The following is a 26,097-nucleotide window of genomic DNA, read 5'->3' on the forward strand; positions in this document are numbered from 1 at the left end:
AACTTGCCACACCTGGTTCTCTGTTGTTACCGCTCCTATGTGCTGCCGGGGACTGGACTTTTCCATTTACTCATCTCACTCTACCCTCTCTATCACTAGTGGCTGGCATGTAGATAGGATATCATTTGGAGACTGGAGACTAGCCCTTGATTGCAGATCAAAGTATCAATAAAAAAGCCTTAAATCTCAGCCATGTGCTTTCTCTCAATGAGCTGAACCAGCCACGTTTATAAATATTGGGCTTCCTACCTCATATTTTGTGGCTGTATCTTAATCTGTCCTGCCTGCTTCTGTTGCTCACCATCTCTTTATCTGTCAGCTCCACGAGGGCGAGGACTTCCCAGTGTCCTGTCATGACTGCCTCCACAGTGTTCCCCTGTCCTAGAGCTTTAATAATTTGCAAATAAATGAATGAAAGAATTTTTTCTCTATACAGCATTCTATAAAAGTGAAAGTGAAGTCGCTCAGTCGTGTCCGACTCTTGGCGACCTCATGGACTGCAGCCTACCAGGCTCCTCCATCCATGGGATTTTCCAGGCAAGAGTACTGGAGTGGGGTGCCATTGCCTTCTCCGATAACATTCTATAAATTGCCTTTTATTCTCACAAGTTTGTGGAAAGCTGCTCAAGGCTACCAACAAATTTTCCCTAGGCAAATCCACTGCTATTTGTTTTGTTCTCTTTAGTATCAAATAACATTTCCTATTTTCCTAGAAGAATTCTCATCATTCTGGATTTTCCTACTATATTCTGCATCCTAGCAACCTTCTTTCCATGTCTTCAATGGCTGTTTTCTCCTTCCGTCTTAACTTTCTTTCATGACTCTTTTTCTTCACCTTATCCTTTTTTTATGATTATCCTATAAATTCCAGATTTTCTTCTTTTCTATACAGTATTCCCTTCAATTGGGAAGAAGGGTATGGTGTGGGGAAAACCCCTGAGGGTTCTCACTTTAATCTCAATTTGCTTTCAGATCATCTCTATCTGGAGACCCTAGCTAACATCCAAATTTTAACTGATTTGCCTCATAAACAGAGACTTGTTTTCCTCAATTTCCTCATTACTAATAACACATTATTGTCTTAATAATTCATTGCAACACTTTAGAAAATTTTTGCTCCTCTTTTGAATACCATATCAAAAATGAGGATAATCTGTTCATTCTTTTCATGTATTTTCACTCTAACCTACATCTTCCTTTTTATTTCTACCACCAATTGCTGTAGTTTAGATATACATCTTCTTATCTCATGTTTATGTATGGATTTCTTGTAAATTATCACCATTTTAATTTATCTTACCAATAGCAAATAAATGTCTACCTCTAGTCAGTGTCTTTTTTTTTTTTTTTAAGATGGCAAAGAGTGGGTGATCTTAGGAAATTAGTATTCACTCATTTAGCAAAATCAATAATATACACAGATACATATATTCCTATAATATACATTTTAGCTTAAGAATTTGTCTTAAATCAAGAGGACTCCTATAAGCTATAAATCATACATACAATTATTTTTTAAGTTATATACAATATTGGCTAAGCATGAATTCATATTTGTACATAGGGAGATATGATTTAGAAATTCACCAACTAATTCAATCAGTTATTTAGAGTGCCTGCCTCTGGAACTCTGAAACCTTATTGATGCCAGCCTAAACAAGCAAAGTTGTAACTTATAAACCCTTGGTCTCAGGTTGTTTGGAGTGCAGTAGGCTGGGCCCACATGAGCCTTACCTGTCATCTCCTTAGCCTGCTCCACGATACGGTGATTGAGGGCCTCTTTTTCCTGCTTCAGCAAAGTATTTTCTTCCTTCAGATTTGACACCAGCTATAAAATGAAACAATAAACTGATATGGCTGCAACAGACAGAGGAAACCCGATACTAAATACAAAGACCACACAGTAGTCACTCCTTACTTCCATGTCTCATTGTCTCACTTCTTTGCTGAGTTATATTCAGTCATCCTTTAAACTTGGTTCAAGCATTACCTCCCAGAAAGCACTTGGTTCAGGCATTACCCCCCAGAAAGCTTTCCCAGAAACTTCTTCCAATTATATGTCTCCCCATTGGACTGCTACAGAACTCTGTAAATGACTCTTTATAGCCCTTATAAATGATTTACTTTTACTTCCCTGATTGACTAGAAATTATTGGAGGACAAAGATGATTTGCTGTTGTTGTTTTACTTTGTACCTTGAGCATTTACCAATTGCCTGACACCTAGTAAACATTTGCTCTTAAAGTAATGATAATGCCCTTTCACCCCAACAGTCTAACACAATGCTTATGTGTACCCAAGATTCAACAGAGAGATTACAGAGGACAAGAAAAGTATGAAATTCACTGAAGACCTTCTAAAGCTCCCTGCTCTCTGTTTTGAATTCTACTTTCATCTCCTTTTAAGAGTTTTGCAAGGTTATAAACTTATTCCACATTTAAGCATTGGCCTTACAACTATGTGACTATAACTAATGTCATAGAACTTTACACTCAAAACAATTAAAATAGTAAATTTAAAGTTACATATAAGCATATTTTACCACAATAAAAAAAAATGTTGACCTTTTAACTTTCTGGTTCCTGGTTAGATAAGGATTCTCAGGAGGCAAAAATCAAAACCAAAGGTAACTTTGCAAAGTTGATAATTTATATAGTTTAGCTTTGTAATAGAATGTGTGCTGAAGTGAAACCTGAATAAGTGAAATGTGAATTCCTTTCTGTAAGTGTAAGTTTATAGAACTCTTAAAGGTACAGCTTTAGTAATAATGAGAACGTATGAAGAGTTCAGCGATGGAGACAACGGGTTGTGACAAAGGATCCCTGAAGAACAGAGAACTGAAGTTACAGCACTGAGCCAGGGCAGACATCAGGCCAGGAGGTGCTCTTTCTGACTGTCCACTCTCTTCCTTCTGTCCTGAGAAGGTGTGCTCTCAGTACAAAGGCTGGGTTCTTTGGGTGCTCTTGAGAGAAGCCGCTCTTTGTCAGGGCTATGCAACCAATCACCTGTTGTGCTTTTTCAAAATAAATGTGTCCGACTCACACTCCCAGAGCTTGGGCAGGTATCTTTTTAAAAACTCTCCAGCCAATTCTGATACACATTCCTGGTTAAGAAGCACAGCTCTCTGGACCTTCTAGGCTCCTCGATCAGGTGGACTGGCAATGCAGCTTTCCTGACCACAAGGCTAGCTCTCCCAGGGAAATGTTTCCATTCTTCATTACCACACTCCATCTAAAAGACTTAATGGCAGTGCCTATAGATATCCCTGTGAAAGCCGCAGATAATAAAGCAAGAAGAAAGGAGAAATCTGAATATGTTTGGGTATACTATTCTATCTAACTAAAAAGGTATGAATTTGACTGTGAAAAGGAAAAGAGAATACCCCTACCAAGTTAATACTCTATAGTTTCTAAGGAATTTTGGAAGCTTTCAGGGACTCAAGAAATGGGGAAAAAAGAGATTGAGAAAGAGAGAAAATGAGAGAGACAGATCCTAAACCTCAATAGTATCTCATTGGATATATATTCAATAGAACAAGCTTGCCATGTCAAAATAACATATATTGATGGTGGTTTAGTTGCTAAGTCATGTCTAACTCTTGCGACCTCAGGGGCAGTAGCCTGCTAAGTTCCTCTCTCCATATGATTTTCTAGGCAAGAATACTGAAGAATACTGAATCCTTCTCCAGGGGATGTTCCCGACCCAGGGATTGAACCCAGGTCTCCTGCACTGCAGGCAGATTCTTTATGAACTAGGCTACCAGGGAAACTATTTCCAGACACAGAGTCAACTTGAAGATATAGACAGGTTTATTTTAAACAGGATCCTGAATATCATGGAAGGATTGCCATCTTATTAGTGACACTATCTTACCTGAACTGTCTAAGCTCCTTCAGAGGTTATTATTGCATGAGCTGCTGTTAAGGTTCAGAAGTAGATACAGCCAACAGAGTCAACTCTGTTTTCATTTAAAGATGGTAATACTAGTAGGATCTCTAAAAATCTATTACTTTTTCCAAGTAAGCCTTATGTTGAGGTATTTTTTTTATGTTTAAACAATACTCCTCATTACTTCTTGAGAGCCTTCGTGTTTTCTATACTTAATAAAGTTTTGATATAAGTTAATAAAAATTTGTAGTGTGGAAACATTCATCAATCTGTAAGTAGTTTTGTTGTTATTTTTTGCATAGCAGTTCTTGACTATGGCCAGTGTGCAGACATTTGGATTTCTGGTGGACTTCTCAAAACAGCCTTACTGTAGGTTTCCATAAAAATTCCTAGCTATTGACAGTTTATTGTTTAATTTACTTCTTAATCACCTTAAGCTGGCTGACTCCACACAGATCTATACATTCAAAAAAAAGTGTATAATAGGTAATTTGCCATCAATTTTCTTCTTATAATACTGCTTTCCTTCTCTTCTTAGTAGAGTAAAACGTTCTACTAAAAGACCTATAGCTACTCATCCAGCATACAGAAGAACTCCTTGGGGAAAAACACTAATAGTGAACAGTCAACCGACTGAAATGTGTGTTTTACCTTCAACCAAGAACTACCTTGAGCTACAATGGCCAACCAAGTCAATATGACAGCACATCTTTGTGAAAGAAGTAGATGAGGATATGAACATTAGCTCTTACTTGCTCCGTTTCTTGTTTGTATCTATCAGCATGTTCCTCAATGGATTTTTTCTCAGACTGAGTTTGTTCCAGGTCTTTCCGTAGCTTGGCAATTTCTTCCTGCAGACTGAGGACCCGTCCAGTAGCAATCTTAGCTTCTTCTTCACTTAGCTGAAGACGTTCTAAATCACTTCGTAGTTTCTCGGTCTCCGAGTTGTATGTTCCTTCTAGATTGGTCAGTTTCTCCATGAGGCATTTGTAGTCTTTGTTCTTTAAACACACACATGAGTGACAGTAAGTAAATATACACACCATGAATTGTACTTAGTGAGAAAACCATGCCTATTCATCATATTCATGCTATGTCACTGCAGCACTGATATAGCCTCTAACCAAAATACTAGTGACAACATTTAAAGTAACACTACCAGTACCCTCTTAGTGATACCAAAAGAGAACAGACACAATTACTTATGTTTTACATGAGATGAGCAACATAGATGTGATTCTCTCATAGTCACAAGGAGAGTTACCATACTAAATTATCTTTCCTGATTCTCAATCCAGGAATAGGAAAATCTAGATTTGTTTTTAGAAACAAATCAGTGTGCTACTGAAAGCCATGTGCTGGCTAGTGATGTACAGGAATGGTAAAACAGCCTCAAAATCACGTCTTAGAAATCTCTTTGCTTAACATCTGGAAACTCCTCCCATTCAGAAAACCTTTCTGATGAATTTTATTTCATTCTGTTTTCTGTTTTTCTTTGTCATCATTAGTATTTATATGTCACTAACTACCTATATAATTTGCAGGTGCTAAAATATTACTTGGTAATAACTATCTGTAAGAAATCAAACTGTTATCTCTGCAAATAGACTGCAGATTCCTCAGAAGCATGGACATCTTCCTGCTTCTTTTGCCATCCCAGTGCTAAACAACTCATCTATAAAAGGAACAATACACTACACATAACTGAATGATAATGATGAAAGAGGTGTGTAAAATATGACTTTCAGTCCTAACCTTTGGGACTGTTAGTAAACCTGTCCGTGTTCTCAAAAACAATTTCCTGCCTTGGTCCTCGCAATTATAATCTTACCTATGAGCTTGTCACTATTTCCATGCTCATTAATGTCACTACTGTTTTACTTTTTTTTTGCTGAGACTGAAAGGTAAAGTCAAGAGGAGACAATGCTGAAGATAATCCCAGTGTATTTCATTAGGCATGCTGCATTTTTAGGGCTGCTGTTCAAAACACACCTGCTCATCAACTTTGCGCTGCAGCTGCATGATCTTGTTCTCCATGCCAATGTGGAGCTTCTTATAGCGCTCCACGGAGCGGGCCTCAATCTTAAGTTTCTTCAGCTCACGCTTGGCCATCATCCGTCGGAAGCAGCACTGAAGGTAGATGATGGCGTGGATGCTCCTGCTATAGTAGGTGCGAGCCAGCCAGCCACGGACCCACTTCTGAATGATGATTGCTTTGTGCTCACGGAGTATCTGGAGAGAAGGGTAGGTGCCAGTAATGTCAGATCCTGGACTACACTCAATGTTCAACTCTATCAACCTATGGATGCAGTCTGAGAACCACACATTAACTAAAGGGAAAGACGCTGGAAAAGCTGAGGCAACAAGGTATTATGTGGAGTGTACTTATCACAAATATATGGAGGCACAAATTATTTTGAAAGATGATTGAAATGTAATCTTTAAAAGGCAATTTGAGAAACATATATAAAACATGTATTATATCCACATGTCCTATGTGGGATTACATGTCTATGTATGATGATAAACAGAGTATACACATAAGAGCCATCAAAATTAAAGGCACCAGATTACTAAATAGAAAACTAATCTAAAAAGAAAGAAAAACGCATTAGGTTTCTTATGACTACATGATTTCAAAAGCAACCAGTTATCCTTCAGAAAACAAACAGAACTTGATACCCTGTGAATCATGTGCTAGTAAAATAGATTTACCCACTACCCTTACTGCTGGTTCCATATCACTGTGCATTAGGTCTCTGGCTTGAGGACATAGGGTATGGTTGGTAAGCAGGCTATAGAAGCCAACACTTAGGGTACTGCAAAGTTTATTATTAATTTATTGATTCCCCCCCAGAAACAAACAAACAAAAAAAATGATTCTCTCATTTGCCATTTTTGAGGAATACCACTCTAGTGAGGATTTCCCATTGCTTTACAAATGTAGCACAGATCCGCTCATGGGGTTCAAAGGTAGTAGGGATAGAACTTTAAAAGGAAAGCTAAAAGGAAGATAAAGTAAACAGATCTTAATTTTATTTTGTGTTTTCTTAAAAAAAGATATTCCCCTAAACTGATAAACACTCATTCATCCTTATGAGATAAATCTCTTGTCACAATGACCATCAAGCAGAGACTGTGCAAATAATTTCCAGGAATGATGGGAATATTCTTAAATTTTAGGAAGGGTTGAACTAGCAAGACTTTGAAGTCCTTTCAAGACTATGATTTTATAAAATGGCAAATAGATGAGGAAACAGTGGAAACAGTGGCTGACTTTATTTTGGGGGGCTCCAAAATCACTGCAGATGGTGACTGCAGCCATGAAATGAAAAGACGCTTATTCCTTTGAAGGAAAGTTATGAACAACCTAGACAGCATATTAAAAAGCAGACATTAGTTTGTCAACCAAGGTCCGTCTAGCCAAGGCTATGGTTTTTCCAGTGGATGTGAGAGTTGGAGTATAAAGAAAGCTGAGTGCCAAATAATTGATGCTTTTGAACTGTGGTGTTGGAGAAGACTCTTGAGAGTCCTCTGGACTGCAAGGAGATCTAACCAGTTCATCTTAAAGGAGATCAGTCCTGGGTGTTCTTTGGAAGGACTGATGTTGAAGCTGAAACTCCAATACTTTGGCCACCTGATGCAAAGAGCTGACTCATTTGAAAAGACCCTGATGCTGGAAGGATTGAGGGCAGGAGGAGAAGGGAACGACAGAGGATGAGATGGTTGGATGGTATCACCGACTCAATGGACATGGGTTTGGGTAGACTCTGGCAGTTGGTGATGGACACGGAGGCTTGGAGTGCTGTGGTTCATGGGGTCCTAAAGAGTTGGACATGACTGAGTGACTGAACTGAACTGAACTTGTGTGACATGAATGTTACAATATATTCACTTAAGTACTCACTAGTGATTATGATAAAGGGATACAATATATCTTTTATGAAACTTTTTAAAAATGTGTAAAAAATCTCTGAAACCGTCTATTCAGATAGTAGCAATTTGGTAAGATCATTGAATAAACAGTTCCTATTTTTAGGTTATGTAGCTGAGAAAAATAATGAAATCATATGCCATCCCAGATGATACAAAAGAAATAAGTGGTTGTGTTTAAAGTCATCAAATAAAAAATAAATATGGGTTTTCCTGGTGGCTCCGTGGTAAAGAATCAGCCTGCTAAGCAGGAGATATGGGTTCGATCCCTGTGTCAGGAAGATCCTCTGGCGTAGGAAATGGCAACCCATTCCAATATTATTGCCTAAAAATTCTCCTGGACAGAGGAGCCTTGCAGGCTACAGTCTATGGGGTCCCCAAAAGAGTCAGATATGACTTAGCAACTAAACAACAGCAAAATAAACATAGGTGTTTCAGAGACCTATATAGTGTCTTCAGCTAACTCAAGACTGCACCTTTGGGCTGTTTTCCTAATGCCAAGGTAGCCTTCAGTCCCCACTAAGTGCAGTCACCATGCATCAGGCTGCAGTGAAGCAGGGCATCCTTTGCTCTCACTCAACATCAGAATCCTGAGGGAAGCCCCTGTCTATCTGGACGACTAGTGACAAACTGGGTAAAACTCAGCGATGGCAAACTGAAGGCTTTCAGAATTAAAAAAAACTCAAGCAGCACAGAGTGGCAAAGCTATTAATGCCAATTTTCCTATTTAATTTCCTTCTCCCATGTAACTTCAGACATTGGTTCATTTCTATAATTTCAGCCAAATGGAAACGGTATGTAATTAGAGCTTCCATTCTCAATCTCATTTCCACTGGTGAGTCAGAGACATTAAATAACACTTGCTTTCACTTTAAGACCTCCCAAAGCTGGAGAAGGGGAGGCTCAGATTGGAATCACAGCTAGAAGGACCACTAAGGGGGTGCCACCGGCCTACATATAAACTAGTCTCTAAGCTGGGACCCTCACTAGGTCCAGTCACAGTGGGAGCTAAGCTGGCTAGAGACTTCTGTTGCTAACCAATAGCCTCAAACCCCAGTTCAGATGTTCCCAAAGAGAGTACTGAGGAAAACAGGGGAGTAACTGGTTTGGCGTATCTAATAGGTCAAGTTTAATAAGGTTTTACCTTCCCTTGAAAGCTCATGCTTGAAAAGAAACACCTAACCATAAAGCAGGCATGAGCAGAAACACCTGGAGAAACTGTCTTCAAATTTTCTTCAAAGCACAGCTATTTAAATATGCTCATTCAAGCCTCATTAGCTTTCCATGTTTCTTTGTTGTCTAAAATTAATTTAAATTAAGAAAGTAAAATACATACATGAATAAGGTCCAGGGCATGCCCACATACTGCCTATGATTAGAGAAGTGTCCTATATCACTCAACTGACTCTCCTAACGATGCCTAAAGGGCTCCAAGATCTAGACTGTTCAGTTCAGTTCAGTCGCTCAGTTGTATCCAACTCTTTGTGACCCCATGGACTGCAGCACACCAGGCCTCCCTGTCCATCACCAACTCCTGGAGTTTACTCAAGCTCATGTCCATTGAGTCCATGATGCCATCCAACCATCTCATCCTCTGTCATCCTCTTCTCCTCCCGCCTTCAATCTCTCCCAGCATCAGGGTATTCCTGGCTTATTAGGAATATGTTCTAAAGAACAGTCTCCAGACTAAACTACAAAGCTACAGTCATCAAGACAGTATGGTACTGGCACAAAAACAGAAACGTAGACCAATGGAACAAGATAGAAAGCCCAGAGATAAACTCACATATCTATGGGTACCTTATTTTTAATAAAGGAGGCAAGAATATACAATGAGGCAAAGACAGCATGTTCAATAAGTGGTACTGGGAAAACTGGACAGCTATGAGTGAAAGAATGAAATTAGAAAACTTCCTAATACCACACACCAAGATAAAATCAAAAGGGAGTAAAGACTTAAATGTAAGACCAGAAACTATAAGACTCTTAGAGGAAAACATAGGCAGAACACTCCGTGACAAATCACAGCAAGATCCTTTATGACCCACCTCCTAGAGTAATAGAAATAAAAACAAAATAAACAAGCAGGACCTAATTAAATGTAAAGGCTTTTGCACAGCAAAGGAAACTATAAGCAAGAAGAAAAGACAACCCTCAGAATGGAAAAAAAATAGGAAATGACAACTAACAAAGGATTAATTTCAAAAATATACAAGCAGCTCATATAAGTCAATACCAGAAAAACAAACAACCCAATCAAAAAGTAGGAAAAAGACCTCAACAGACATTTCTCCAAAGAAGACACACAGATGGCTAACAAACACATGAAAAGACATTCAACATTGCTCATTATTAGAGAAATGCAAATCAAAACTACAATAAGATATCACCGCACACAGGTTAGAATGGTCATCATCAAAAAGTCTACAAACAATAAATGCTGGAGAGCGTGCTGGAGAGGGTGTAGAGAAAAGGGAACTCTCTTGCATTTCTGGTGGAAATGTAAACTGATACAGCCACTATGGAAGATGGTATGGAAATTCCTTAAAAAACTAGGAATAAAACCATCATATGACCCAGCAATCCCACTACTAGGCATATACCCTAAGGAAACCAAAGTTGAAAAAGACACATGTACTCCAATGTTCATTGCAGCACTATTTACAATAGCTAGAACATGGAAGCAACCTATATGTCCATCAACAGATGAGTGGATAAAGAAGCTGTGGTACATATACACAATGGAATACTACTCAGCCATGAAAAGGAACACATTTCAGTCAGTTCTCATATGGTGAAAGTGAAGTTGCTCAGTCGTGTCCGACTCTTTGCGACCCCATGGACTGTAGCTTATCAGGCTCCTCCGTCCATGGGATTTTCCAGGCAAGAGTGCTGGAGTGGATTGCTATTTCCTTCTCCAGGGATCTTCCCAACCCAGGAATTGAACCCGGGTCTCCTGTACTGCAAGCAGATGCTTTACTGTCTGAGCCACCAGGGAAGCCTCTAATAAGGTGGATGAACCTAAAGAACAGACTCAAAACCTTGCTGAAATAAAAGAGAGAAAAAGTGTTCATCAACCAGACCATATATTGTTAGAGGTGATGATTAGGTAAGACTAATCTGGTGATCCACTATCTCTAGTCATAATGATTAGTGCTAGACATAAAGCTTACTTGTCAAATATTTCTATAGGATCATACTCCAGTTAACACAACTTTAACTACATTGATATTACATTTGATTTCACTTTATCATGGTAAATTCTTCCAAATTCGTTTTACTCTTAATCTTCTGCTCATCTGTTATATACTTTAGCTATTCAAAGCTCACCATAATTAGCTGAATAAAGACCCCTAGATTCCTCCATGAATCTGTAAATGTTACCTTATTTGGGGAAAGGGTCTTTGAAGGTATAATTAAGTTAAGGATCTTGAGATGGAGAGATTATCCTAGATTATCTAGGTGGGACCCAAATCCATCACAAGTGTTCTCACAAGACAGACAAAAGGAAGTAAAGTTAGACACAGAGAGAAGATGATGCAAATGAAGATGGAGGCAGGGCTTAGAGTGATATGGACACAAAAGTATAAGGAAGAGTGGTGGCCTCCAGCACTAGAAGAGGCAAGGAATGGATCCTCCCCCCATAGCTTCTGGAGGGAGTGTAGCTCTGCTGACATCTTGTTTTCACAGTTCTTGCCCCTAGAACTGTGAGAAAGTTCAATGAGAAATTTCTCTTGTTTCTAGCTACCAAGTTGGTGGTAATGTATTACAGCAGCCACAGGAAACAAAAATGTCACTCCCCCCCCCCCAAATTACATACGCAAAGGGAATAAAAAGGTAAGCTTTCTTTTTCTAAGTCATGTTAATAAATAAATAAATATGTATTTATTATTTAATATTTTAAAATATATTTCAATTGTTGGTTGAAAGGGAAAGTGAAAGTTGCTTAGTCATGTCTGACTCTTTGCAACCACATGGAAATCTCCAGGCCAGAATACTGGAGTGGGTAGCCTTTCCCTTCTCCAGGGAATCTTCCCAAACCAGGGATCAAATCCAGGTCTCCCACACTGCAAGTGAATTCTTTACCAGCTGAGCCCCAAGGGAAGCCCAAGAACATTGGAGTGAGTAGCCTATCCCTTCTCCAGGGGCTCTTCCTTGTTTCCACACAAGTCCTACATAGACATGGAACTTGATTAACATTAATGGGATGAATAAAAAAGTTGAAAACAATGCCTCACCTTGTGATACCTATTTCTGGCCAAGTAGCCTCGCAAATAAGACTGAAGGACAATTGTGGCAGTTCGCATGATCTTGTATCTCCGGCGAGCCACATACATGCGCCAGTACTTCTGAATGATAGTGGCTGCCTTGGTTCTGCGCAGGAACTTAGCATAGCTGGTAGAGAAAGAGTGGCGAGTTGTCAGTAGTCAGAAAAACCCGGGAACACATTTTGTAGAGGATGAGAGCACCAATATCTTGCCGTAATAAGTAGTACTTCCATTGATTATTCTAATAACATACACGTTAAACCAACATTTATATTTCTTATATTTGTAGTTATTTTATGATCCCCGAATATCTGTCCATCTGTTATCTTAGATGAACCTTACCTAACCCTAAAATGTGGGCTGTCCCATATTACTCGATTTTACAATAAAGAAGCTAAAGGTCATAAAGGTTTATTCCTTTTAGGACTGTGCTCATTATCCCAGGCTATGTCCCCTTTACACAGCAGACCAGTTTACACAGTAATACCATACCTACTTATCACCAGCTTCCTGAGCTCTATCCATTGTGAATGCATGATGTTTTTCCTCAATCTATTTACTTGGGCATAAGTTTTTTTTATCATTAATTCATGTCTTCTGATAGCTCTAAATTAAAATTATCCTAATATGTAATCACATGTAAGTTAATTCTTTTCTATAGTTCTCAGCTTATTGCTCCTAAAACTACCTCAATGGAATCATTTTTAACAGGTTATATTCATGATTGTTGTCCTAATTTACAGATGATTTCTTCAAGTCCATTAAAAGTGAAAGTGAAAGTCACTTAGTGTCTGACTCTTTGCAACCCCATGGACTATACAGTCCATGGAATTCTCCAGGCCAGAATACTGGAGTGGGTAGCCCTTCCCTTCTCCAGGGGATTTCCCAACCCAGGGATCAAACCCAGGTCTCCCACACTGCAGGCAGATTCTTTACCAGCTGAGCCACCAGGGAAGCCCAATATAAATGTATAAAAAATAAATACTGAGGACATGAGTAGACAGTAATATGTAATTTTTTTTGAGGTTCAATCTGATTCCTAAAGGTAAGTAAAATTATATTCTATTTAACTGTCTTATAAGTTAATTCCTTGGAACTAAGAAAAGATAAGGTGTTGCCTTGAGTGGATGTGAGAGTTGGACTATAAAGAAAGCTGAGCACCAAAGAACTGATGCTTTTGAACTATGGTGTTGGAGAAGCCTCTTGAGAGTCCTTTGGACTGCAAGGAGATCAAACCAGTCTATCCTAAAGGAGATCAGTCCTGAGTGTTCATTGGAAGGACTGATGTTGAAGCTGAAACTCCAATACTTTGGGCACCTGATGCAAAGAGCTGACTCATTGGAAAAGACCCTGATGCTGGGAAAGAATGAAGGCAGGAGGAGAAGGGACAACAGAGGATGAGATGGTTGGATGGCATCACCGACTCAGTGGACATGAGTTTGGGTAAACTCTGGGAGTTGGTGATGGACAGGGAGGCCTGGTGTGCTGCGGTTCATGGGGTTGCAAATAGTTGGACATGAATGAGTGACTGAACTGAACTGCCTTGAGTGGTAGGGTGACCACCCCACCCCAAACTATATCCTAGCTTAGACAATAAGTCAGATGCACTCTCCAATCTTGGCTGCCCCTGAGCCAGCGTGTACATGCCACCAGGACACCTACCATCGGGCCTGGTGGCCTCGCACATATCTCTGCACAGTGATGGCAGCCTTGCGCATGCGCAGGTACTTCTTCCGCAGCAGCCACCCTCGGATCGTCTTCTGGATCCGGATGCAGGCAGCCCTCAGCTTGTCTGCCCTCAATTTTTCTAGGTAGGCCACTTGACCAGCCCGGAAAAAGATCTTTGTCTTCCCAAACTGGTATTTGTCCTTGTCCTGTATTTGGAAGAAACTGTATACTCAGAAGTAGAAATGATGACCAAATAAGTGAATTTTAAAGAGAAAAAAAAATATGTCTAAAAGCAATATCAGTAAAGGGATGAAACTATTAGCTAAAACTTGGGCTACATCACAAATATCTAATGGAGCCAGCTTTTTGATCCTAGGCAAGTTGAGCGAATAGAAGGGACTTTAAGGAAAACTGCAGTTTAAGAGTTATTTTCCAGAATTAGTCTACCTGGAATTATTATCTGAAGCCCAAAACTTGGTTGTGGGTTATAGGCAGCTACTATTTGCTTGTTTGTATTTTAAATATCTCAAGGAAATGGAGATGCTGACACTCCCTCTGACTGACCCGGGCTGTAAGGATTACATCGGGCTGTAAGTTCCATGAGAAAGCTGAAGGGACAAAAACACCAGTGTGAAGAAAAAGGCAGGAAGTAACACATACAAAATAAAAACAAAAAGATTAAAAATGCTGCATATTCATATTAAGAGTTAAGTTTCTCAACAGTTATCTCTTGGTTTTATCAATAGTAAGTCTGTCTACAAATTTCAAAAATATAATCATTTATAATGCTCACTGACTTCTGATTATAAGCAAAGTTGAGGAGTAAACACAGATAGATAGGCATGCTATTTTCGGTCTATTACATTCTGATCCAACGTATTCAAAAGCATGTGATTTATTAAGCATCTCACATTGAAAGAGTAGAGTTTATTTGTAACAATCAATATTGTGATCTAAAATTCAAAGTGAAAACAGAAAATAACTTTTCACTGTAAGCAAATATTTCCTATCTTGTACATGAAAAGAGAAAATAGGAAATCACATACATCTAAAACTACTTCAATTTAAATCAATGAATCTTACAAAGGAAGCTAGCTGGAAAAGCTAGCAAGTAGTTTCCTTTCGCAGCCCCATCTCATCTCAGCTCCCCTCTCCTTGCTCCCCAAGCCTGCCCTCCTCTGCCTTGTGGTCCCAAAGCTCAGCCGGGAGAGGTCTAGGGGAGAAAGCTGGTGTGGGATGACTGTCCCTACTTTCTGCTCTTCATTCCCTAGAAAAGACTTGGGCCAAATTCAAAATGGACCCAATTCTTTTACACATGACCAGGAAAGTGGCCTAAGCTATTTCAAGGAAAAAAAAAACCTATTACCAGAGAAGAGATACTACATCTAATTAATAGCTAGTAATTATTACTAATTACTTCAAAGTGAGTTAATCCATCCAACCTAATGTCAAATAAATGAAAATGTAATATTCTTTAAAAAACATTTCATGAATCTTAAGCTCTCCACAGCGTCCATCAGTGACTGTCCAAGTGTAGTCCCCAAACCACCATCACCATCACTGGGAACTTGATAAAAATGCAAATTACTGGGCACATCCCAGACGACCAAATCAGAAATTCTGGAGGTGGGGCCTGGCAATCTGTAGTGTAACAAGTCCTGTAGGTGACTCTGATGCATTCTAAGGTCTACAAACGCCTTAGCTTGGTAGGCAAGACCCTTCAAACACCAACCCCAATTTCCTAACAAATTCCTTACTTCCCAGGCACCAATTTTTTACTGCAAAAACATAAATCCTACTGTACTATTTTTTTGAGAAAACTATGCTTTCCTGCTTCCACGTTCTTTGCTCCCTACTAGGATAGTCTCCTTCCAGTTTTACACAGTCTTACCCACCTTTCAGGGCCTGACTCAAAATACATGTCTCCCATGAATTGTTCCTCCTCCCCACAGCAGAAGTGGCTTTGCCTTCCTCTGATTTCTTGTCTCATTCACTCAGCATTTCATAGACACTAAGGTATATTATACTTGTCTTTAAAATGCATTGATTTCAAAGACATACTATGTTACCTGAGGATAAGACTTATTTTTTCTTAATCACACAGCATTTGGCCTGGTGTCTTTCATAAGTAAGTACTCGGTAAATTTTTATTGAAAATGATCCAGTTCTAAAAAGAATGCATCTGAAGTCTGGGTTCAGGCCTCACCATCCTGTTTCTTGACACTGGGCTGTTGTCCTCACTAGTCCTTCCATCGTAGAGCCTGGGAGCCTCAAACTCCAAGACAGTGTGCCTCTCCACCCTCCTACTCCTGACTTCATTGAATTAGTGCTATTTGGACACCCCTAGGACTTGTACAGGTTATAATCACAAGGCCTTTGGCAAATATCTGTTCAGATACAGATGAGTGAAAATCTTTCTTACCACTATCAGTTTCTCTAAAACATTCTTGCATGTTTGCTTTCTGTCACTTAGCACATCTTTTTGCCTCATTAGGACCCGATAGCGGCTGAAAAATTCTTGGTAAGTCCACCTATGAAAAGAGACTCATGTCAGCTTATCTAAAGGAGCAGGAACCTCCCCCATGAGGATCCCTTGTATTTGAAAACTGCCAGGCCCACCGAGAGGGGAAACCTGCTGCGCTGATCCGAATGGTTTCCAGGACACCACATGCTCTCAGCTGCTGCACTGCCCTCTTCTCATCAAACCTATGAGTAAAGGTGGAAATCATTAGTACACAAAAAAGTCTGGTTCTAGCCACAAACTACTGTCCTCAATCCAGAGACTAAATTCTTTTGTAAAGGAGCCGAATGAATAAATTAGAAAAAAAAATTCAAATGTTGGAGTACTGATTCAAAATTGAAAACTCCATTTTGAGAGTGGGTAAGATCACCAGCAGTAAGAACATACACCAAAAACTCGTAAGAAATACCACTGAGCATATTTAAAAAGCCCAAGCTCCTCTGTACTGTGCAATGCTCATTAGCTCATTACATGCCTTGGCCTGACTAGCTGGTCTCATAATTCTTTAGTTCACCATCCAGAGCTACCCCAGAATAAAGACTGGCCAGCTCTGGAGATTTCTTTAACAAGAAGAACAAATTAAACATGCCCCATTCGGTTTTTGTTGTTGTTGTTGTTAATTACTGGTGTTCTAAAAGCTATTTAACTCAGTGTATACATACTAATCATTAACAGTGTCCACATCAGTGAAAACTATTTTATATCTTACCTGCAGTTCACTCTAGATAAACAGCACCTTAATGTTCAATTGACACTAAAAGAGGAAGTAGCAAGGCCTGCTTCTTACAGGATGATCACTCCCCTTACTCCCTAGTTGTGCCCTGAATGACCTATCTGAGGTTTCTGTGGTGCCATCTTCTCAGTGTTTTGTTGGTGATGGGAGATGGGGTTGGTTGACCCAAGATACTGGGCCCTGGGGCTGTCCAGGAGAGTTGCCCAGGGCATGAAAGCTTCTTCCTGCTTCTCACCTCCTCCAGAAAGGCTTCTTGGGAATGAGAAGAATACAGCAGTCTTTGAGAAGTGCCCTGCAGTCTAAGACAGAATCTCCCGCGGGCAGGAGTAGCAGGGGCGTAGGTAAAGGAGCGCGCACACGATACAGAGTGGGAGTTACTACAGTGTTCGGGAAGGCACGCACACCGTACAGAGTGGGAGTTATTACAGTGTTTGGGAAGGCGCCTGTCGTTGACCCACAAATTCCTGTCCTAGGAATACAGTAGTCTAAGGAGATATTCAGGCAGGCGAATATACAGAAATGTTTGGCAAAAGATGTTTATCATAGCCAAGGAATAACCCAAATGGCCATCAACAGGGAATAACTTAAATGAATGATGGTATGACTCTATAATGGGATATGATGTAGCCATTAAAATGGAGATAATGATTTGTATTTACGAACATGGAAAACACAATTTATTAAGTTGAAAGCGAAGTAAAACAGCAATTACAGCACGATTTCTTCTCTCTTATTAATGTCTCTCTCTCTCTTTCACAGATACACACACAGAGCAGGGAAGGACTGATCAAGAAGGATCTATGTCAGTTAATACTTATTACCTCTCTAGGTATAATGAAATGCTTTTTCATTTACTTTTATACTATTCTATATTTCCTGAAAATTGTTTTTACAATGTGCATGCATTACCTTCAAAATTAGAGAAATATTTCTGTTTTGGAAAAAACTTCTTCTCACGTATGATATTGATGGAGGATAAGATGCATGGTAAAAAGCAGACTCCTCTGATGTTTTCAACAGTTGAAAAGCAGCAGGGATGACTGTAAGCCTTTGCTAAAGCAATCTTATCTCATCCAGCTCTGGTTTTAACTGAAGCCCAAATTAACCAAAAAGGTCTTAAACGGAAGTAAATTCAAAATAGAAAGTAGAACTAGAAATGTGTGGTTGACCTCAAATGTTTAAAATTGTCATAAGGCCACCTGCTAATTTGTTCTCACTTTTTTGGGGGCGGGGGGCGTCTACACTGCATGGCCTGTGGATCTTAGTTCCCTGACCAAGAATTGAATCTGGGCCCCAACAAGTGGGAGCATGGAGTCTTGGCCACTGGACCACCAGGGAAGTCCCTGTTCTCAAACTCTTAAAAGAGAACAAAAACTGAAAAAAATTCTATTAACTGTTCCTTCTACAAGACATGAAGATTTACTCACGTATTTTTTTCCCAGCTGCTGGTTTGACAATCCTTATGAGATATGGATTCTTTTAAATTCAGCAGTTGAGAAATACTTACGTGAATGGGAACTTGAAGTCATTAGGCTTGATACAGCGCACATAGTGAGGTGTAGTGGCGTTCAGGGTCTCCATAAGCAGGTGGAGGGAGTTTCGGAACTGCATGAAAAAGAGCAGAAAGGCGCATCAAGGTTTGTCAAAGTCAAAGATGACATAAAACAACTAAACTTTTCTTCTAATGGTGCTAGTGGAGATGACTTGGCCACCTGTGAACCTGGCCAGCCCCCAGTAGTGGAGCTGCTAGGGCTTTCGGTTCAAATTTCCTTAAACTCTACCATTCACATGCTTACTCTGTGACATTCTTAATTTTCCCTCTCCCCCAGACCCTTTAAAATATAGACTTTATTTTCTTAGAGTGGTTTAAGGTTTACAGCAAAGTCAGACAGAAGACACAGTAACTTCCTACATACCCTCTGCCCTGGCACAGGCATGGCCTCCCCATTATCAACTTTCCCCACCACAGTGGTACATTTGTTACAGTTGATGAACCTATTTGGACACATCATCATTATTATTATATTAGAGTTCACTCTTCCACATACATCCCCCCACCACTTTTAATATAGATTTCTGTGGTTTTCTGTTGTACACTCAAAACTTTGACTAAAAACACAACCTTGCTTTAAGGATATTAAGGTCATTTAATCATGTACAGTGGAAATCTTGCTGATCAATACTGGAAAAAGTAGCAGTTGACTTCAAAAAAGGATAGGAAATGAGGGGAAGAATCTGAGAGTACAGCCAGGCCGGGGTTCCCTTTCGGGACACGGGATGAGACAGGGCTGTGGGCCCGTGTCAGGCCCTGCTTCTTGTCTCCTCAGGCAAACAGACTGACTAGCGCTCAGTCCCCTGCCCAAGCCCGAGCCCTTGTTCAGGCACAAAGCTTGTGTGTCATGTTTCCCAGGCCTCCCCCCACCCCCACCCCCTGAGTGCACAAGACATCAGAAATGAGGGGGCAGGGTTCCTGGGCTGAAGCAGTTGCAGCTCTAGAGAGGAAACAGCCAGAGACCAAAACAAAGGCAGCAGTGGTTTGAGAGGGAAGATAAGCACTAGAAGAATTAAAATGCAGAAAAAATGATTTGGGGCAAAGCTTCTGCAGTCACGGTTCTATGATATGAGAGGAGAAGTATGGAAGCATGAATGGACAGAGTTCCACATTCTCAGGGTGAGCACTCCAGCCTCTTGTCACCTGAGGACCCCACCTGGGAGGCTGACAAAAGAAGACCTGGGGCTCCAGTTGAGCCCTAAAGGAAGCAGCCCTGCAGTGCAGCTGAGCCCTAAGGGAAGCAGCCCCGCAGCAGCGGCTCCCTGAACTCACCTGGTGCCCCACTGTTTTCTTGTGCTCTTTGGCCGTCTGGCCTGGTCTGCCTTTGGTGGGCTTTGAAGGGGTGCGGGTGAGAGGCGTGCGCCCTGAGGAGGTGGCTGAGGTTGGGCTGATGACCTTCTCATCGTCTTGAAATAATTCTGGTAGCATCTTAAACTGAGTCAGAAACAGTAAAAGGAAATCACTCTAAACCCAAACTCAAATGGAAATCTTTACAGAAACATTAGGATGATTTGCAATCTATAGTGATCCCCTTCCTTAAGTTACTCCTTTCAGAGTCACATTCCAGAAATAATCAATATCTGTGGTAGGAGCCAAAAATATGAGCAGAAGGGACATAAGTGCTACAGAAATATAGGTGGAAAATGCAATAATTCTACAACCTTTTGGGGGGAAAATGAAATCAAAACTGCTCCTCTGAGATCTGAAATCTTAATCCATGGGAAATGCCCACTCTAAACATTTTACTGGTTTTAAATGATAACTATTTTATGAGCAAAAGACTAACTGAAAGTCCTATCTTATCACCTCAGTTCCATAAAATATTCCATCATCGTGCTTCATTTATCTACACACCAATTCAAATGATGAGCACCAGCTAAAAAACATTACAATTGGGAAGGGTGTCAAGAACTAGTTCTACAATATAAGATTTTAAAAAATCATGAATTAACAGTAATTTTTAGAAAGTAGTTTGGATTATAGGAAAAAGAGTAAAGCTTTGCATTTGTTTTCAAAGGATTTATAACTTAACTGCATAATTCCTGTAATCAATTTTGTGTTCTACCAGGATAGCAAAAAGAAAGACTATTAAAAGATCTGATAGTTAATAAATGGATGGATAGTATAAGTTAAAGTGGTTGGAAAAAAAATTTATGGAACAAAAGAGACTTCAAACTAGTCAACAGGAACATTTTGATATATGTACATATCTTTACAATAGTGATGCATTCCATAAAAATAAAATAAATCCTTCTTATAAGTCAAACTATAACTGCAACAACCAATTATTTATCTAATAATCTCAGAGAATCTCCAGAAGAAATAATTTTCTTAAGAGAAATCTTTCATTACACAACAAAATCAGTTAATTTTGTTTGCTACAATGTGTATATTAACTATAAGGATAATTTAGGATATAATTCATGATGTATATAACAAATTGTTATACATGACATACCAATAATGGCTGTTTGCTACACAAATAAATATATCCTTTGATTTACAGAGTTCATAGAGCTTGGTTGGCTACAAAGTAGGGGAGGGGGGAATGTTTTACCATTATATTGTATTACAAAGGGGAAAAATAAGAGTTCCTAATAGATTTGATCTGAAAACTCAGCATGGAGTTAAGATGTTAAGTTACTTGATAATAGGCCAAGTACTCTGGAATCTATCTATACTGTTCTATCATTCACAAGTAATTTGCTAGCTCTACATTAGCACTACCTACCTAAATTTGTTTTTGTCTGTGTACAATGGTTAATAGAGCTGGTTTGAAATATCATATTCACCAGTGGTGCTACAATTTAACAAATCTCTACAATATCTACCAGAAAACTGCTCAATGTTGAGAGTTCAGAATACACACACACACATGTATGAGTTTTGTGTCCTCTTTATACAAATTATGAATTTAAAATTCTCTACGTTGAGTTTCCATTTCTAAAAAGTGCGTTTTACATTGTCATATTAGAAACTACTCTATGATTTCCTCTTTAGGCAGCGTTCCTGCTTCCTCATGGCCATTTTTCTCAGACTTCTCTCCTGGTTCTTCCTCAGGCCAGTCTCCAGAAGTTGAAAGCCTTATTCTCTACTATTTTTACCTACTTGTTCTCCCTAAGCAATCTTATCCAGTACTGTTGCTTTAAGTGCCATCTTGCTCTAAAGATTATGAATTTATATGACCTACTCTGACTTTCCTTCTGACCTGCTGACTTACATTTCCAACTTCCTATATGATATGTCCACTTGACTACTTAATTGCCATCTCAGGCAAAACATGTCCAAGACAGAACTTTTATTTTAATTGAAACATAGCTGATCTACAATGTTATGCTAATTTCCACTAAAAGCAAAGTGACTCAGTTATACATAGATATATGTTGTTCTTTTTTCATATTCTCTCCCATTATGGTTTATCATAGGATATTGAATATAGTTCCCTGTGCTGCAACAGTAGGACCTTGTTGCTAATCCACTCTATATATAATAGCTTATATCTGCTAACTCCAACCTCCCACCCCACCCCTCCCCCAACCCATTTCCCCTGGGCAACCGCAAGTCTGTTTTCCATCTCAATGAATCCAAGACAGAACTCTTCCGATTCTTTCTCTCAGAGCCTGACCTTTTATGTCTTCATCTCAGTAAGTGGCACCATTATTCATCCAGCATTGAGACCCAAAACACAGAAATAATCTTCAATTTCTCCCCTTTTCTCACTCTCCATACTCAAACCATCAACAAGACCTGTCAACTCTCCCCACAAATAAATGATAAGCTATTTCCACTGCTATAACTTCAGTATCTTAATCCACTGTCTTTCCCCTGGATTATTACTCCCCACTTCCAGCCTCCCCCATATCTCCACACAATAGCATATCATCCCCCACATGAAAACTGTCCAAACTTTCCAAAGCAACAGGAATAAAATCCATACTGTTTACCATTGTTGTTGTTGCTAAGTTGTGTCCAACTCTTTGCGATCCCATGAACTGTAGCACACCACAGGCTCCATGGGGTTCTCCAGGCAAGCATATTGGAGTGGGTTGCCCTCTTTACTATACTTTCCTCCAAAAAGTGGCCTCTCTCTACCCATCCTACACATTCTACTCACCTACCATCACCTACTCACTCCAGCCACACTGGCCTTCCTCATGGATTTCAAACCAACCAGTTTATACAGTCTCAGCACTCCTCACCCTATTGACTGAGGATTCCAACTTTATTTGAAGAGAGAAAAGCAGAGAAACAGAGAGTCAGATATATAAGTAAGTAGATATGCCTGGACATTCTGTCTGGTTTCTTTGATCTGTCTATACTTAAGACAGGAATCTGAATAGTTTAAGGCTGAACTTATGTGTCTATGAAATAGTATTAAAAAAGACAGAAGCATCCAAGTGACTGCTTCATGAAGATGTGGGAAATCATCTCAGTGACAGCACCATTATTCACTAAGCTTTTTATACATGAAGCACTGCTCTGAAAGTTTAATACAACCTATTTAATCTTCGTAACAACACTTGAAAGAAGATACTACCATGATTCTATTTTACAGGTGAGAGATTTGCAGCATAAACTCAGTAGATGAACTGTGCTTTCCCTTATCAATTAGCAACACTGAGAGCAGAGGTTACAATTCTTTTTCATGGTATTTGGTAGAGTTGCAATTTAATAGTATTTAGTCCAGTCCCAATTTATGCGTTTCTTGATACTTGATGTGGCAACAGAAGATATTTTTATGGTGGGAAAATATAAATTAAGACACCTTCTGTTAAGTTTTTTAATACCTTAATTCTTTTTTAAGTTGACAATTTTGGCCAGAAGCTGCAAAATTACAGGAAAAAAAAGAAGACAAAACACATAAACATACAAACAGAACCCCACACTGTATTACCACAAAAATAAAGCACATAACACAAATATTGATCTTCTAAAGTTAGTACTTCCAAGAGTACAAATCAACAGTAGGTTACACTTACTTCTTATCAGATACAGAAAAATTAAAATATAAAGTTCATACCCTTGGGCTGGGTTTTTCCTGCTGACTGGGAGCAGTGGATGTACATCTCACACCACCTCTATCCCAACTGCGACAATGCTGTAGAGACTGGCTGTGCTGTGCTAAGTCGCTTCAATTGTGTCCAACTCTTTGCAACCCTGTGGACTACAGCCCACCAGGTTTCTCTATCCAGGAGTTCTCTAGGCAAAAATACTGAGAAGATGCCCTTCTCCAGGGGATCTTCCCAACCCAGGGATCGAACCCATGTCTCTTATGTCTCCTGCACTGGCTGGAGGGTTCTTTACCCCTAGTGCCACCTGGGAAGCCCCATAGAGACTGGAAGTCACTCCAAATGATTCCTCAGAATGCAGAGCTACTTTCTGGAAATTAAGGATTCACTAGCCAATCAGAAAAGTTCAGAATAAAGTCACAAAAGATTATAGGTGCCTGGGGAATAAGAATTGGTGAATGCTCTGTGTAAGCTAAATTATTTAGAGCAGTACCATTAGAATTCCATGATTTTTCACTTTGCCAACAAAGATCCGTATAGTCAAAGCTATGGTTTTTCCTGTAGTCATTTATGGATATGAGAGTTGGACCATAAAGAAGGCTGAGCACCAAAGAATTGATGCTTTTGAAAAATGGAGCTGTAGAAGACTCTTGAGAGTCTCTTGGACTGCAAGGAGATCAAACCAGTCAATCCTAAAGAAAATCAACCCTGAATATTCATTGGAAGAACTGACACTGAAGCTAAAGCTCTGATACTCTGACTACCTGATGCAAAGAGCTGACTTGTTGGAAAAGACTCTGATGCTGGAAAAGATTGAGGGCAGAAGGAGAGGGGGTGACAGAGGATGAGATGGTTGGATGTCATCATCAACTCAACAGACATGAGTTTGAGCAAACTCCAGGACATAGTGAAGGCCAGGGAGGCCAGGGTGCTGCAGTCCATGGGGTCGTGAAGAGTTGGACCTGACTGTTTTTGAACAACAAAAACTAAACAACATCAATGATTGGCACTGTGAGAGTATTTTCTCTTACACATCATTCCTATGAGTTATAAAGCACTAATATTCAGGGCTTACAAGGATAAGTGAAAAACTGACTTTTCCTACAGATAGTTAAGACTATAGACTCATTATTTTCTGAGGGTTAAAACTAGAATTTGGTACTTATGTGATCTTTCTATTGAAAGTAAAAGTTTTTATTTCAAAAACAAGAATCAAAATGTTCATATAACATTCCATTGAAGTTAAAGGACTTTCTTAGAAAAAAACAGAAAGTGCTGGTCAGAAATCTGTAAGAATTCACATGAATATTTTTAATCTTTCACTGAATACTTGAATATCTACTTTGTTAAACTAAGTAACCAAGTAACTAACTTCCTGGTTTGCTCCCTGTAGGATGGACATGAGCCGTGCTCCCCTCCCAATGCTTTTCTGATGAGAGTCAGAGGGTGGAGGTTGGGATCAACCTCATAATCAACCTCAGATACACATCACAGTTTGTTACAATCTGGAATATTGTTTTCCTACTAAAATGCAGTGTTTCTGGTATGTAAGCCTAAGAAGAATAATTTCAAAGTGCTTCGGACCACATCTGAAATTGCCCTCAGTGATCTAGAAGTCAGTTTTTACCTGGATGGAGTGCTTAAGGCCATGTTTCTGGTACATCCCTTCAAAATGACATAGCAAAAACCAAAACCCATCAATTTTCTCTCATGGTGTCTCACAAAGGCACAAAAGAGCCTAGAATTGCTGTGAGGCAATAATTTCACATAAAATACCACTCCATCGTGGTTAAAAATGCAGACTCTCAGCTCAACAGCCTGAATTTTAATTTGGCTTGGAAACTGACTAGCTACAAAGTTTCTGTACCTCAGTTCCCTCCTCTGTAAAATGGGAGCAGTGATAATATCACCTCATCATAGGATTAGATGAATTAACATTTGTAAGGCATTTAAAATGCTACATGACACATCTATTTGATAAATTAAATCAACAGTAGGGCTGATTTTGTTAGAAAAATTATTATTATAATATGTTAAAAAGCTAATGCTTGAGTCATAAACATTTTAATGAATATATCCTAATTGGAGAAAGCCTATACAAGGTTACCTTGCTTGATTTAAGAACTTTAATTTGTTCTTCAAAAACGGTGTCTTTATTCTTTTCCAGAAAGCCTTCACACTGGTATTCCACCTGAAAACACATTGGAAAATTTCCTTAGCTAATAAAAGCTTTGAATAGATACAATTTATCATCAACAACAAAAATAAGTATTGGGCCCAGGCTATATGATGGTCTCTCAGTGAAGTGTTAGTAGTTTTATTCTAAGAAACTAGTATCATTCTTGGTAAGAAGCATGTTAACTCTAGAGTAAAACTCTCAAATACTGCTTTTTCTAGAGAACAGTGGCAGTGCTGATTAACTGTGATCTAAAAGATGATCCCAATTCATGCGTAAGCAGACTCATAAGAAGCTGTTCTCTTCTCTCAGGTAAACCAAAGAGAGCTCCCCCAAGGCCAACCACTGT

General features: G+C 39.3%; 1 protein-coding gene across 4 annotated transcripts in view; it reads right to left on the minus strand.

Moving 5' to 3' along the window:
* Positions 1 to 26,097, minus strand: part of MYO5A (myosin VA) — a 198,681-nt gene that overhangs the window by 56,122 nt on the left and 116,462 nt on the right. For all 4 annotated transcript variants that reach the window (XM_040226540.1, XM_040226543.1, XM_040226542.1 and 1 more), the window contains exons 14-23: positions 25,680 to 25,763; positions 19,836 to 19,997; positions 18,519 to 18,616; positions 16,377 to 16,463; positions 16,180 to 16,288; positions 13,752 to 13,963; positions 12,060 to 12,216; positions 5,881 to 6,120; positions 4,641 to 4,889; positions 1,735 to 1,828 (exon numbers count right to left, since the gene is read on the minus strand). In XM_040226540.1, coding sequence (XP_040082474.1) covers positions 1,735 to 1,828; positions 4,641 to 4,889; positions 5,881 to 6,120; positions 12,060 to 12,216; positions 13,752 to 13,963; positions 16,180 to 16,288; positions 16,377 to 16,463; positions 18,519 to 18,616; positions 19,836 to 19,997; positions 25,680 to 25,763 — 1,492 coding nt within the window. The remainder of the gene's footprint in view (positions 1 to 1,734; positions 1,829 to 4,640; positions 4,890 to 5,880; positions 6,121 to 12,059; positions 12,217 to 13,751; positions 13,964 to 16,179; positions 16,289 to 16,376; positions 16,464 to 18,518; positions 18,617 to 19,835; positions 19,998 to 25,679; positions 25,764 to 26,097) is intronic.

Source organism: Oryx dammah, unplaced genomic scaffold (assembly GCF_014754425.2).
Source record: "Oryx dammah isolate SB20612 unplaced genomic scaffold, SCBI_Odam_1.1 HiC_scaffold_26, whole genome shotgun sequence".
Classification (NCBI taxonomy): domain Eukaryota; kingdom Metazoa; phylum Chordata; class Mammalia; order Artiodactyla; family Bovidae; genus Oryx; species Oryx dammah.